General features: G+C 30.6%; 2 protein-coding genes across 2 annotated transcripts in view; both read left to right on the top strand.

Annotated features, from left to right (window-relative positions):
• Positions 1 to 4,654, top strand: part of LOC117182877 (gastrula zinc finger protein XlCGF8.2DB-like) — a 5,072-nt gene extending 418 nt beyond the window's left edge. The window contains exons 2-4 of the mRNA XM_033375990.1: positions 1,513 to 1,704; positions 3,582 to 3,698; positions 4,365 to 4,654. Coding sequence (XP_033231881.1) covers positions 1,513 to 1,704; positions 3,582 to 3,698; positions 4,365 to 4,654 — 599 coding nt within the window. The remainder of the gene's footprint in view (positions 1 to 1,512; positions 1,705 to 3,581; positions 3,699 to 4,364) is intronic.
• A 2-nt stretch (positions 4,655 to 4,656) lies between these two features.
• On the top strand, positions 4,657 to 5,464 carry LOC117167176 (longitudinals lacking protein, isoforms A/B/D/L-like). Its single transcript, XM_033351903.1, has 2 exons — positions 4,657 to 4,674; positions 4,970 to 5,464. Exons 1-2 carry the CDS (start codon positions 4,671 to 4,673, stop codon positions 5,263 to 5,265), a joined length of 300 nt encoding a protein of 99 aa, XP_033207794.1. The 5' UTR covers positions 4,657 to 4,670; the 3' UTR covers positions 5,266 to 5,464.
• Positions 5,465 to 15,287: the final 9,823 nt, after the last annotated feature.

The following is a 15,287-nucleotide window of genomic DNA, read 5'->3' as shown; positions in this document are numbered from 1 at the left end:
ACTAGTATCATTGCATATTTTTGTAATGTTTAAGCATTTTATAAGTTGAACTGGAATTGTTTGAAACTCAAAAATTTAAAATGTCGTATGATTGTATTTACATTTGAAAAATGCATATATGATTATATATTATATAAACACAAATTCTGTTTAAAATTCCTTTTTTTTTTTAGTTTAGATATTACAACTGTATGTTCAATATTCGAATTCGAAAAACTGTAATATTTATGTTAGGTAAATAAACACATATAATGCAATTCTTTTTTTTATCTTATCGAATATTCTCTTCGCATGAATGGCTGTTTTTAACATCAATTTGCCTCAGATCTTTCTATTTTCAAGTGTACTTAGTGAATTCTTTTTTAACAAAATATAAATCACTTGCATGTTTCAGACTGGAGAATGATAGAAAATCCACCTTTTTCATGTCCAAGATGCAACAGGTCGTATTCACATAAAGGGAACCTAGTGAGGCATTTGCGACTTGAATGTTTGGTGGTACCAAAATTTGAATGTCCCAATTGTAAAAAACGATTCAAGCACCGACACCATTTGCAACAACATCAGAGAAGACATTTGTATAAAGATTGTAGCTTTGAATTGTTATAATTTTTTTACTTCAAAAGAAACTTAATAAATTTATATATTTTTTACACCAAAACATATGTCTTGCAGATTCGCTGAAGAGTAATTTACTTAAATTTTGTATATGATTAATATTTGTTTCAGGCTTGCAATGAAATCCTTCAAAGAAGGTCAAAATTATTTCTACTATTAAAAATAAATATTATGAAAAATGGCATTCTTATTCATTCTGATAATCTAGAAGAAAAAACTAATCCAAGTATAAAAGAGATGTATATGAGAATAAAAGTGTCACCTTTAAGTTAAAATTTTTTGTTATGACATCTTTAAATACTTTATTGTAGTTCATCAATAACGCAATTTTATCTATCAATCATGTTTAAACCAGAAAGTCTCGTTTTACAGTTTTAATGGTACTTTTTCAAAATATTTGTGTTATATTTATTTATACTTTGCATTTTTAACAGTTGCAGAAAATAAAAATGGTTTTGTGAAACGAGTGGCAAGAGCTTATTAAGAATTGCTTCTTAGGCAAATGCACTAATATTGTATTTGTTAAATTGTACATTAATGTGATACTTGAGGGTGATGCCGATAAGAGGAGAGGATGAGGATGGAGAAGTGTCAAGACGTTTTAAAGGTCAAATATGAGAGGTAAGATGAAAAATGTGTAGGGTCAAATATGAGAGGTCGTAGGTTCATTGGCAACATTTTGAATTGTAGGAACCAGATTTTGCCACAGATCTCAATATTTTTCTTTGAAGGCTAGCAAAATTAAGGGTCGTAGCTGACACCGTTTTTTTACAGGGGTGCTGAGAACCTTTCAAATGTTAAAAATTGTATTTTCTTCTAGCACAATTTTTAAATCATGATTTTGCGTAAACTAATTAATGATTCTTCTAACAAAAAATATCTTTTTGTTCACAGATTGGTATTACTCTGAAGAACATAATGCAGCGTGGATGCTGGAAAAAAATACTAGAAGTCTGGAGCAGAGAACTCTGCAATCTGGATCAAATCTTCGGAAATCTTATAGATGGAAATTATCTAGTGTGGCAGCTTCATCAACAGAAATTCAGCACGAAAGTGGAGATCAATTATTTGTTTGCTCGAAGTGCGGTAAAAAGTATAAGTGGATGGACTCATTAAGAAGGCATAAAAGAGTCGAGTGTGGAAAATCAGCTTCTGTCAAATGCCCCTACTGCCACTACACCACTAAACACCGCTCCAATATGTATTTACATATAAAAAATAAGCATAAGGGCCTTAAAGTTTATGTCGTTGACTTGAAACCTGATAGGTAGCTCAATAATATTTATAATTTTCGAGAATGAAATATCGGATGGTCCACGATTCGTCCTCACATCTGCTTCATGACGAGATTATATGCATGGTACTTGTGGACCTCCCATATTCACGAGAGGAGGTGCCCCTCCCCCAGCGCACGTACTCGAAAAAACAATTATAACATTTTTGTTGTTAAAAAAGCCACTTTATTTCAAATGTTTAAACTGACACTATCACATGGACTTATCTGCCTGCTACGAGTGTTTCAAATGACTGCGAGTTTCTGTTTATATTTCGTATTTAGGAGTTCAAAGGTATTATTCATCGTTCGTAAGTAAGGGGGTCTGTTCAAAACAAGATTATTATTAATTCATGGTATGAATGTCAGACTGTATGTAAAATCTCGTCCGAAAACAGGTATGAGGACTAGTCGTGGATCGCCCGAAATATCTTGAAGTCGACTGTGTGTTACTCATAAATTTTCTTTAATAAAGTAATTTTATTTATTTTGTTTATATTCAACATTTCGAAGATCGGTTGGCTGTCTGACACCGTATCACAATCTCAGCTTAATATGAATATTTAAACTAAAAAGTGCCATTTTGTTACTTCTATAATATATATTTTTTAATATGCTTAAAAAGAGTGTCCACTTGCGACTTAAACAGGAAAACTGAAAAATGACCAAAAATTTTTTTAAAGTGGGAGCAACGGAGAAATGAAAATGAGTTCATTTCTTCGTTAGGAGGAAATTTCACCATTGTAAACACATCAAATTTTTAATGTTTGAAACTTTGAGTTTGAACAATGTCAATTTATAAGCGCCCCTGAAGACTTTTCAAAAAAGTTTCGAATTTTACTTTTGAACGAACATATTCTTATAGGAAATTTAATTCCGCATTTTTTTCCCCTGAACACAACATACGGAAAAATTTCTTTTTAAAAAACGAGATTTTTGTGTTGACTTCGAAAACTAAAAAAGCTAAAACTTTTTGATCCAGAGAAAGAAGTTGCGCAATTAAGTTTCCTATAAGTAGATGTACTTTTTAAATTAAAATTCGAAACTTGTTTGAAAAATATTCAGAGCTCAACTCCGCTATGCGAGAAAAATGTACATGCCGTTATAAAACAGGCCGGTTTGTTTTCCAACTTTTCTTCTTATTGAATTTTAATACTCAGCAAAAGTTGCCCATCCGTGCCAACATTTCAGTTGCCAAACCTTTTTCCCGATCGGACAATATCTTTGGTTCGTTCCTTGGGTTTGTAAAATTAAGTTATTGCAAATTCAAAAAAAGTATCAAAACAAAAATTAAAGCATAGAAACTAAAAAAAGCTCACTTTAGAATTTTTTGATAATGAAATGGCTGGGAATATTTTGCTTAGATTTAGTGACCGTCCTGGTTAAAGTCCTTTTTTTATCCTAGTTCAAATTAGTTGTGTTCTCTTTATTTTATCATTGCTATAATAAATTGTTGATACTGCAAAAATATTGAGTTACCTAATTCTTATAACTTCTACGCAATCATAAAAACCCCTATGCACTTAAGGTTTTAATGGTTTGGATTCCAGGATACAAATTTTTGTTCAATAAGAATACAGTTCTGTCTTGTTTTGAAGTTGGAGCTTCGAATTTCGGGTACCTGTGTAAATTGGATTTTCACAAAAAATTTATTGCCAACTGTAATTTTTATATTTTTATGTCGTTACAGGTATAGATTATGGCTATCAGGGGAGTTTCGAACCAGCATTGAATTATCCAGAATCGATCGAGAAGAGGAATGTATTAGTTTGTCCAAATTGTGGAAAAGAATATACATTGAGAAAGAGTTGGTCTAGACATGTTTTACACGAGTGCGGAAAAATTCCTCGTTTTCAATGTTCTTATTGTAACTACAGAACTAAACATAAATTTAGCGTACGCTCGCATATCAATAAACTCCACAAAGGATACAAAGTTAACGTTATAGACCTTGCAACGGATCAAGTTTAGTTTCATAACCGTTCCAAATTATTTTATTTATTGTGACTTTCATGGAAGTGATGCGATACCAAAATAAACTTATGCTTTCATACTTGCTAGGGTTTTAATTATAAATTATAATTTATTTGAACAATCCCTATGTTATTGTAGAATTTCACCAATTTTAGTAGACTCTCACGAAGCGCTCACTGGCTGTGGTCCTTACTAAGCGCCTGCTTAGTTAAATCAAGCCCCTAAGGCCTGGCGTCTCGCGCACGCGCATGTATTTCACGCTCAATTTGCTTACATAATTTAAAGGTTATAGAATGGAGAGGCAATTTTCGAAAAAAGCACTTGGCGGAAAAGGCGCTTTGTGGGAGTCTACTTTATTGTTTTTGCTAATTTAATACCTAATGAATTTTCTAGTTTGTATCGAATGAGATACAACTGCGTGTTTGGAGTTTGGGAAATTATTGTTTAGTTTCCGCGAAAGAAACTTTTTCATCTTGATTTTTTGTTTTTCTGGTTACAGATTGGCAAACTGGTGATCAGGTGTATTACCAAACAAGGTTGAATAGGCAACATTTGAAGGCAGCGACGGGTAATCAACCACTTGGTCACGTTTGTCAAATGTGTGGCAAAGCTTACAAACAGAGATACAATTTAACGAGACATTTGAAATATGAATGTAATCGAAATCCTCGTTTCAAATGTCCGCTTTGCATTTATCAAGCCAAAAGAAGAGCACATATAATTAGTCACGTGAAAACTGTGCATGATTGTGTCGACGCGTATGCAATTGATTTAGAACCTGACTCTTGATATAGCTATCCTGCTAATGGGTGAAAATTGCTTTAAACTTTAATTAAACTTATTTTTATAACTTGTAAAAAAATTTTCCAATCGAAAATGTTTGACTAATAAATTAATCCTACGGCACAAATGTCAGAACATTATTTCATTATTACTCTGTTTTCAAAATTCCTATTTCAGTTTCAAAATTAGGAATGTTATTCAAAAACCAAACATAAGGTCGGTTTAACGTCCTAGAACATTAGGTTTCTCTATTAAAAATTAAAAAAAAAAAACATTTTTACTTGAAATTATTTCTGATATTAAATTTCTATTTGTTTGCAGTTTATGGCTACCAGGTGTGTTTCGATCCAACATCAGAAAAACTGGTGCCAATCAGTATGAGGAGAGGAATCACAGCTAATCCAGGCTCTAATCACATTTGTGTAAATTGTGGAAAATCTTACAAATGGAAACACCATCTGTCAAGGCACCTTAAATTTGAATGTAATAGAAATCCTCGATTTTTCTGCCCATTTTGCCCCTTTGGTAGTAAAAGAAGGTCAAACGTTTATTTGCATATAAAGAACAGGCACAAAGGACAGAAAATTTATGCCGTTGAAATGGAACCTGAAAGTTAGCCTAACAGTACTTCTAATTTTTTAAAATTATTATATAATTAGGCTTATTTACTGAATGTCGTCAATTCAGTAATAAATGGACCCTTAAACAATATCGAGTTATTTAATTATTATAAAAAAAACATTTCAGTCTTGAAATGTTGTCACAGGTTTATACTGCCCAACAGTATAAGCCTGTTGTATTATTATTATTATTATTATTATTATTATGGCGTAATTATAAAAAAAATCTCCAAATTGAATGGAGTTTAAGTAAATAAAGTTGTAATACCAAATTTGGGATGAATTTATTTATCCCTATACGATTAATCCCTTGCAAAACGGAGAAAAATTGGACAGTCAAGATATTAAACTTTAACATTAATTTCTTTCTGCGAATTCAATGTTACAATATAAACATTAGGATGATTTAAAAAAAAGATTTTCGAATATGAACAGGCAAACTTACCGAAATGGTATCTTTGTAGTCAACAAATTCTTGAAAAAAAATATATTTTTGTCCTTTTTATTGGTTTTTGTTTTAATTTTCTCATTACAAACAATTTAATGACAATTTTGAATACTAGTTATAAGAAAAATATTAATTTTTCTTACTTGTATCTCATCTTTCTATAATACATAACTTCTCTTAATTTAATATTGTATTTTCTAATTGGTACACTGTATATCTAATTCCTGTAGAAAATTATGAAACAAGTCAGATAATACTATTATTTTTCCTAAATATGAGTAAATTAAAAAAAAATAATATATGATTTCCAGTTTTTTTTATTCGAGAAATTTGTTGACTAAAACGGTGCAGATTAGTGTGCGTTTCCAAATTCGAAAATAATTTGGTATGCTTTGTAAAATGAATCACCCTGATAGAGATGTTAGTAATTTGATACTATAATCTTATAATTATTTTTAAAATAATTTTTTTCAGAGTCTTATCTTAGGATTGCAACGTATGTCAGGGGAATCGTTCTATTCACACTGAAAGTGAGCGCAAAAATATCTTCGAGTTCTGAATAATTCTTAAAATTTTTACCTAACTTTTTTCATGTAATGGAAAAGTTAATGTGAATTATGTAAAAATAAAAGTTTAGCTGTTAAAATGTCAGAGTAATTTTTCATTTTGTCCCCTTCCAGTTGATTGGCTTCAAAATTAGCAGCAAGCTATCTATTTGTTAATTAATATCAAGAATCCTTTATTATTGCTTTCATTTCACAATTGCGACCTTACTATGTATAATTTTTGAAAATTAATAATATTATTATTCATGAAATATTTCTGACACTATTTTGATCTTTTTACAGGTTTCGACTATGGATATCAGGAATATTTCGAAGCACTACCAAGTATTCATCCACCTATCAAAAGGAATCGTTCAAGAGTTGGCACACAAGAGTCTAATTATATATGCATTAATTGTTCCAAAAGCTACAAATCAAAAGGCGGCCTTGACAGGCATATTAATTTTGAATGTGGTATAAATCCGCGTTTTCGCTGCCCCCACTGTAATTTTAGATCTAAAAGAAGATCGAATGTGTATGTCCACATCAAAACTAGACACAAAGGACAAAAAATATATGCTGTTTATGTGGATGCTGATAGCTAGCTTGTTTCATCTTATTATCTAAACAATGTTAATAAAATTCGTATTTAGTTAAGGGAATCAATATTTATAACTGAATTTCTATGTAGCTGAGAAAGAATGATCTAGAATTTAAATGTTTAATATCTTGTCCTCATTTTATTAAACTATTTCAAAATTTAGCGCATGCATTGCCAAAATAAATTATGGGTGCTCTCAAAAAGTGAACGTGTTCTTTTTTAGAATTTCGTGGGTTATACACCGTAAATTCTCTTAACAACGGTTTCTCCTTGCTAGAGGTCATGTGGTCTGGAATGTTGACCTAATCTCTGACCTTCAACATTTTACCTTTGGTGCATCAGTCCGGAATTAAGCCTCTGTCTTTGACTTGTGTTTTATGACCTTTGACCCCTGCGCTTTGAAGTCTGACCTAACTCACAAACCTTCCTTGGGAGCGCTTCCTAACCTTTTTACGAAATGATTTTTGTTATCTTGTCGAATTGCATATACAGGGTATGTTCCATTAGTAGTAGGACTGACTTTCTATAGCATCGGCGGAACAATGGAGGGATTTACGGGCGGGGTGGGTAGTGGAAGATGTCAGGAACAAAAGGAATGCTCGAAAGTCGCCTCCGAGTATTTGCGGAGTAAATATTGCGCGATAAGTAAATCTTTTTTTTTGACTTTCGTTACTCTCTCAAACTGGACCGCATGCTCGAGCAGTGCTGCGCGTTCAAGTTTGGTGTTAAACTTGGATGGTCTGCAAGAAGCAGATTAGCTCTTTTAGACTGGCGTTGCTCGAGCCTGCGATCTATTTTGAGAGCGCGATGGCAGCCAAAAAAGTGTTTACTTATCGCGCAATATTTATTCCGCAAATGCTCGGAGGAGACTGTTAGAGCATGCATTTGGTTCCTGACTATTCTCACCACCCATCCTTGCCGTAAAAAAACGTCCTCTATTGCTACGCCTGGGCCATAGAAAGTCAGTTTTACTACTCATGGAACATACCCTGTATACGCGCTATTTTACATCAGGATGTATTTCTTTAAAAATCTCAAGACTCTATACTGCTGATTAATAAGATCAGAAAATTACATTCTGACTTGACTCATATATCTGATTTTCTTTTTTTCATTTACAGTTTTCGGCTATGGCTATGAGGAATATTTTGAAGCATTACCAGGAATGCAGCCACCACTAGAAGAAAGATCAAGAGCTGGTGTACAAGAGTCTTTCATTTGCGTAAATTGTTCCAAAATGTATAAAACTAAAAGTGGCCTTAGCAGGCACATTAATTTTGAGTGTGGCGTGAATCCGCGTTTTCAGTGTCCGCACTGCCATTTTAGGTCCAAACGGCGTTCCAATGTTTATTTGCACATTAGAGCTAGACACAAAGGATTTAGAATTTATGCTATTTGTGTGGATGCTGATAGCTTACTTTAATAATAATTTTAGTCTGTTTATTGTCGAAATTATAATATTCACTAGTCCATCTTGTTGTCGACTTGAAGAATAAGTACAGTTTCAATCAGTCCTCGACTAGACCGCCAGATGTTTTTGTTAAGAATATATTCTAATGGAAAATAGTGTTTTTTCATGTTAAGATTGTTTGAAAAATTGTTAATTGCTCAATTTACATTTTCAACACTTGAAAATACACTTTTTTAAATATAGCATATGAAAATAAAAATAAATACATAATAAGTAACTTATAATTTTTGCTTTAATCTTGTAATTGTATAAGTGACCTTGTTCTAAATTTAATCTTTTTACGATATGCATGTTTAAAAATACTTTGACTCGGGGACAGTCCATTTTCAATTGAATTGAGTTGTGTGCATATTAAAAAAGCAGAGATCTTGTTATAGATAATCATACTGTCTAATCTAAAGTATTAATATCTAAATCTAAAATTGTGATAAAAACATGTTAAGGCGTGGCAAAAGAACTTTTTTAACTCGCACATAAAACAATTACAATAATTATCCAATAGTATTTAAATAGAAATAACTCTGAATTAAAAGAATGGAATAGTTAAGTCATAAATGAAGTCCAAAATTAATTATACCAAGATCTCAGATTTTTTATTTTTTTTTTTTTAGTACTGGGAAACCTATTAATAAATTGCATTTCAGGCGGAATTTCTGTGACTTTCAAATATTTGTATACATCAAGTTTGAAAATGTGTTACGCATCCAAAGTAACGGAATTCAATGAAATATTTTGTGTGAGATATTTTGTACTGATTAGTATTCTTGTCAAACATATCGGTTCGTCAACAAATTGTATGTACTTCTTATTAATGAACACAAAAATATTTTGTATGTCGATTGAGATATATCTGTTGAATGCTTGTCGAAATTGTAGGCTCCTACTTTAATAAAGATTAGATAACTATTTTTTTATTCAAAAGACAGGTCTCATTCCATTTTCATTTTTTTACAGTTGTCGACTATGGATATCGGTATTTCGAAACAATACAAAGTAATCAGCAGCGACGGATGAAGCGAGCAGGAGCTGGTGCACAGGACTCTAATCACAATCACATTTGTAGAAATTGTGGTAGAGGCTACACACGGAAGGACAACCTTGAAAGACACTGGAAGTATGAATGCGGAAAAAATCCGAGATTTCAGTGTCCATATTGTTCCTCGCGTGCTAAGCATAGGTCAAACTTATATCTTCATATCAAAAATAGGCACAAGGGTCAAGAAATTTATGCTATTGATTTGGAACCTGATAGCTAGGCTTCTAATACTTTAGTGCTATTCTTATCAAGATTTAGTATTCAAATACGGGGAACTCTCACAAAGCGTTTGCTTAATTAAGCCACGCCCCTAAGGCTTGGTGGGAAATTTCTCTGAGACGCATTGACGGTAATCGAATGGAGAGGCGCTTAGCGAGAAAAGGCGCTTGGTAGAAATGGCGCTTGGTAGAAATGGCGCTTTGTGAGATTCTACGGCAGTTATTTTCTCTGTTAAGACTATTTCTCTCTAAAATGTAATTTTGAATCTCATTCGACGAACTACAAAAATATGTTAAAGTGCCAAAATAAATAGTTGGAGCAGTCACAGATTTTGTTATTTGATTCTTCATGTAGTATTTTATGTCGTTTAAGATATTTATATTGAATGTTTTTAGTATTTTAGGTTCCCATCTAAAAAGAGTTTAAATAATTTATTTGTAGTCAAATGGCATGTCTGATTATATTTTTATTATTTTTACAGTTATCGACTATGGCTATGCGAGGTATTTAGAAGAAAACCCAAATAATCAACATCCAAGAAAAGTGAAGCGATCACGAACTCGTGCAGGGCAGTCTAATCACATTTGCTTGAACTGTGGCAAATCCTATAAGCGAAAGGACAACCTTGATAGACACTGGAAATACGAATGCGGAAAAAATCCCAGATTTCAGTGTCCATATTGTTCCACACGTGCTAAGCAAAAATCGAACTTGTACATACATATCAAAAATATCCACAAGGGTTTTAAATTGCATGTTGTTGATTTGAATCCTGATAACTAATTTAAAATTTAATTTTCAAAATGTTATTATTGAAAAAGTTTGTTAAAAATTGTAGACTTTGGCAAGAAATGTTTGTCACTGAAATTAAAATTTTTTTATATCTTGTTTGTTACTATGAATTTTCCTAAACTTTAATATTTTTGATTCATGTTTTTAAACCATCTTCTCGATGAACTGGATAAATATGTTCAACCCGAAAATAAATTTTAATTTTTCTCAAAGTTTCAAAGATTTATTTAATCGTTTAATGCATTCTAAAATGAAGAACGGTTTATTTAGTGATTACTGATTTCCTATTATATGTATTGCATTTGAGGTTTCAGTCTAAAAAGTTTTGATACTGATATTTTTACTCAAAATACGGTTCTTATTCTATTTTTATTTTTTTTTTGCAGCTTTCGACTATAGTTATCAGGAGTATTTGGCAGCCGGACCAAATAATCAAGAATTAATCAACAAGCGACTATCTAATACACAGGAGTCTAATCACATTTGCATTAATTGCGCGAAATCCTATAAATCAAAAGGTGGACTTGTTAGACACCTCAAATTTGAGTGTGGAAAAAGACCTCGTTTTCAGTGCACTTATTGTCCATATAAATCTAAACAACGGTCGAATATGTACTTACATATTAAAAACAGACATAAGGGGCAACAAATGTACGTTGTAGACTTAGAATCTCGCTAGATTCATCAAAAGTCTGCATCATTTTCGTTTTTTTTTTCGACGAAAGAATCTGATTAATTTACTTAAAAACTTTTAAAACGTCAAATATTAATTTTATTCAATATTTAGACATGTTTTTCTTACTCGACTAAAGAGATAAATAATTGAAAATAAATTCACGGTGCTACAAAAATATTGAAGTGTTTCGTTATTATTTTTGTATAAAAATCCCCATGTTTCGATTTTTTTGTGTTATGACTTTCAGTTTGAAAAGTTATAAATTATTTGTGTAAAAAGTATTCTCAAAATTGTATTTTTATTTTGAAAACCTTATTTATTATCTTTTTTTATTTTCATTATAGTTTCCTATCATTGGATGAATCAATCAATCTTAAATTACCGAAGTTCAAAATCTGGTTTCGTTTACGGAAATTGTACGAGAGTATACAATTATAAACAACATTTGCATGATGGTATCAAAATTTATGTGCTTGATATTCAATCTGGGACCTTGTTTTATAAAAATGTAATCTGAAAATAAATTGCATGAAACTTTATCATTTCTAAAATAAATGCTTGATAATGTAAGAATAGTTTCAAGTTTACCTAATAACTATAACACCTAAAATTTAAAAATTCATAGTCTTTAATGGTGTGAAATAAGGTCTCCAACCTACAAATTTAATCTTTTGATTGTGCTAAACAAATACTGCAATTAAATATTTTTTGGTATCATAGCAGTACTCCTTTTTAAAAAAGAAGCGTGGCTAATATGGAAAAAATGCTTACTTTAATACTTTCATGCTTAAAACAAAAATTTCTGATTTTAATCTGATGCCTCGTTTCAATCTAGTATTTGTTTAATAACATGAAGACATTGCATTTTTAGGCTCGAACTTGATTTCAACAATCTTGAATAACCTATAATTTTCAAAAGTTCAATATTTGTTTAAAGTCCATGTTAAGCAAAAATTGTCCAATAGAAGATGAGGCTTTCGATTGGATACACACCATACTCTCGTTTTCAGTAGCCCCGTTCTCGGCATTCCTAAAACTGCTGTCTGTTTACGTTTCGAACACCCAAAATCAGTCTAAGGCCATTTGAAGGCAACTCCCGACACTGGACTGAAAGCGAGAGTTTTGTGTATTTGTTGTAATGCTTGACTTTACCTTCCCGTTTAAAAGAAATTTAAAAAATTGTATTTTTAGTCAAGAAAATATCTCATTTTATTTTTTATTTTTAAATTGTTACAGAGCCGTACGATGAATATCTGGTGAATATTCAAGAAGGATGGAATAATCAGATAACAACCAAGAGCAACAGAGTAACCTCGGGTACGCAAGAGTCCAATCACGCTTGCATAAATTGTGGCAAACACTATAAATATAAAGGAAGTTTAGATCGTCATATCAAATTTGAATGTGGAAAAAGACCTCGTTTTCGCTGCCCCTATTGTTTATATAAATCAAAAAGGCAGTCAAATATGTACTTACACATAAAAAATAGGCACAAAGGAGAGAAAATTTATGTTCTGGACTTGGAACCTGATAATTAGTTTGATACACGTTTGTATCCTTTTCTTCTCAAGAATAAGTTATTTTATTCTTAATTTTTCGTACAGTACTTAAATCAGATGGGAGAAGATTAAAGTCACTGTGAAGTTAGCTGATGAGCGCAGCTCGGCTCCCACATGCGGACAACAATCGGCTAACTTCAAAGTGGCTGTAATCCGCTCTCTGTCAATTAGTCTCTTATTTCAGTGATTATTAATTTCTTGTATCAATATTAGTTTCAATTTTTTTTATAAATACCAACTTAAATTATTTAAGCATCTAACTTAGGTACTGTTAAAAAATTGGTTGGAGATTAATCAATGCTTCAAATTAATTTTTAAAAATCCAGTGGCTTCGCGTATCGGCATTTCGGTACGACTAGCCTTTCTGTGATTTATTTAGTCCATTTTCTTAATTTAAAAAAATGTCTTTCAGACATTAACCACTTATGATTTCTGGTAAAAATGAAATTTGCGAAATCAAGTGATTATTTTTTAATTCAAATCCTATTTTTTTGTAATTTAAATAAGATTTCATTGGTAATATAGATGATAGCGGAGTGATCAAAACGAGGATTTAAAGCCGTATGCGTGATTAAGAATGTGTAAGAGTGTATATAAATAAAAGAAGATTTTGGACCTCTGAATTTGACTATTTTTTATAATCTGAATAAGACCTATATTTTTTAACTAAACTGCATATTTTTTGTTTTGTTCTTATTTTTATTTATTTGACTAATTTAGTTGTCATATTTAATTATTACAGAATAATAATTTTTCTACTTCAACAATAACCCACAATCAGCAAAGTAAAGTTGCTGGAAGATTTTGTTGCAAAAATTTGGAAAAACTAATAAACATTCCCCTCATCATCGATACCATGTGAGTTACGAGTGAAAAAAGACAGACATTCAAAGCTTTTTTCAAATCATTTAAAAAGCACCAATAGGTAAAAATACAGTTACATAGAAGAATATTCATTTTCAGTATTAATTTTTTACATAAACTTTTTAAAGTAATAATGAGGAAATTAAAAAAATATTCATTAGAGAATATTATTGTATAATTAGGGTTAGTATGACAAATAAGAATAATTTTTTACTCTGGCTTGCTTATGTGTCTGTTTAGCATTTTTTTCTTAATTATATCAGTCTCGATCGGAAAATCAGATAGTTAAATTACAGTCCTCTATGTGTTTTAATTTTCAGCAGGTGGCCAGTTAATTGATTGGCACGAAGAATGGAATCCATGTGCTGTTATGGTATTCAACGGCCACGTTTTGGTGAAACGAGAAGAGTTCTTTATTTCAAGTTCAAACAGAAAAACGTAAATATAAAAGTTAAGAAATTATATTTATTCAGGCTGTCTACTAACCGGAAAAGCCGGGTAATAGCCGGAAATTAAAATAAAATCAGGCAAAACCGGCAAATAATCAATAACACAAATTCGAGTTGTGAATCACAAATGTCCATCTTTTGGAAAATGTGATACTTTTTATTTATTTTGATAAGAAGATAAATGAACATGATGTGAATATGGTGTTTGGTGAAATAAGAACATTTTAATTGTAAATTGAAGATTTTACAACATAATATTTAGAAAATATATGGGAATGTAGAATGTTAAAGATTTTGAACATAAAGTTTAGAAGCTTCTTAAAAATATTAAAAGGTTACAAAAAAATTTTTTTTTCAAGATTTCCAATAAAATTTAAAATGCTTTTTACCTTGAAAAATTAATTTTTATAGAAAATTTAACAAGGTTTCAAAATATTTCCATGAATGTCGAAAAGAATGTGGAAGATTTTTAAGAAATTTTTACATTCTGAAAAACTTTTCAAAATTTTACGACTTATTTAAGTCAGATTAAAAGATATTTTAACCTTTATTTCTTGGCAGAAATTTCGCCTCTTTGGTAAAAAATGCAATTGGTTGGTTGACAATCTGTTTTGATTGAGGATGCAACTATTTTGTTAAATGATAGAATTGTATTGAATTTAACTGTAATTTGTTTAAAATGATGTTTTGTTGTTTGAAAATCCAGTTCGTCTTTTCTTGGCAGAAAATTAATTCTCTTTGTTGAAAATTCGATTTTTGATGGAATATCCATCTTTTTGATTGAAAATTTAACTGTTCGATTAAAAATTTAACTATTTTCTTTAAAATTTGTCTTTTTTTTAAAGAATTGAACTATTTTCATGGCAAAATAAAAATATATTTAGTTTAAATATCGAATATTACCTTTTTTATTGATAATTCATGTTTTTTTTTAAGTTTATCTACTGGGTGAAAAGTTGAACTACTTTAGTAAAAATTCATTTTTTGTATGCAGATCCATTATTTTAGTTTAAATTTCATGTTTTTTGTAGAAAATTGATCTATTTGGTATAAAATTAACTTTTTTGTAGACTACTTGTCTCTTTTGGTAAAAACTGTACCATCTTTTGTTAAAAATGAAAATGATTGAAAAATAGTATTTTTTATTTGAAGATTGAACGAGTTAAAAAATCGTCTTTCCTCATAAATAATTGAAAATTAAAAAATATTATTGATTAATTTTTGAAGAGTTATTACAAAAAAAGAATGATAAAAATTATTTATTTAAAACTAAGTTTTACACCATTTTATAAACACATGTAGTTGTTAGATTGTTATAATAAAAGATGAAAACTAGTTGTTTGTCATTATTCTTCAGTA

Source organism: Belonocnema kinseyi, chromosome 2, assembly GCF_010883055.1.
Source record: "Belonocnema kinseyi isolate 2016_QV_RU_SX_M_011 chromosome 2, B_treatae_v1, whole genome shotgun sequence".
Taxonomy (NCBI): domain Eukaryota; kingdom Metazoa; phylum Arthropoda; class Insecta; order Hymenoptera; family Cynipidae; genus Belonocnema; species Belonocnema kinseyi.
This window is presented reverse-complemented; position numbering and strand designations above follow the sequence as displayed.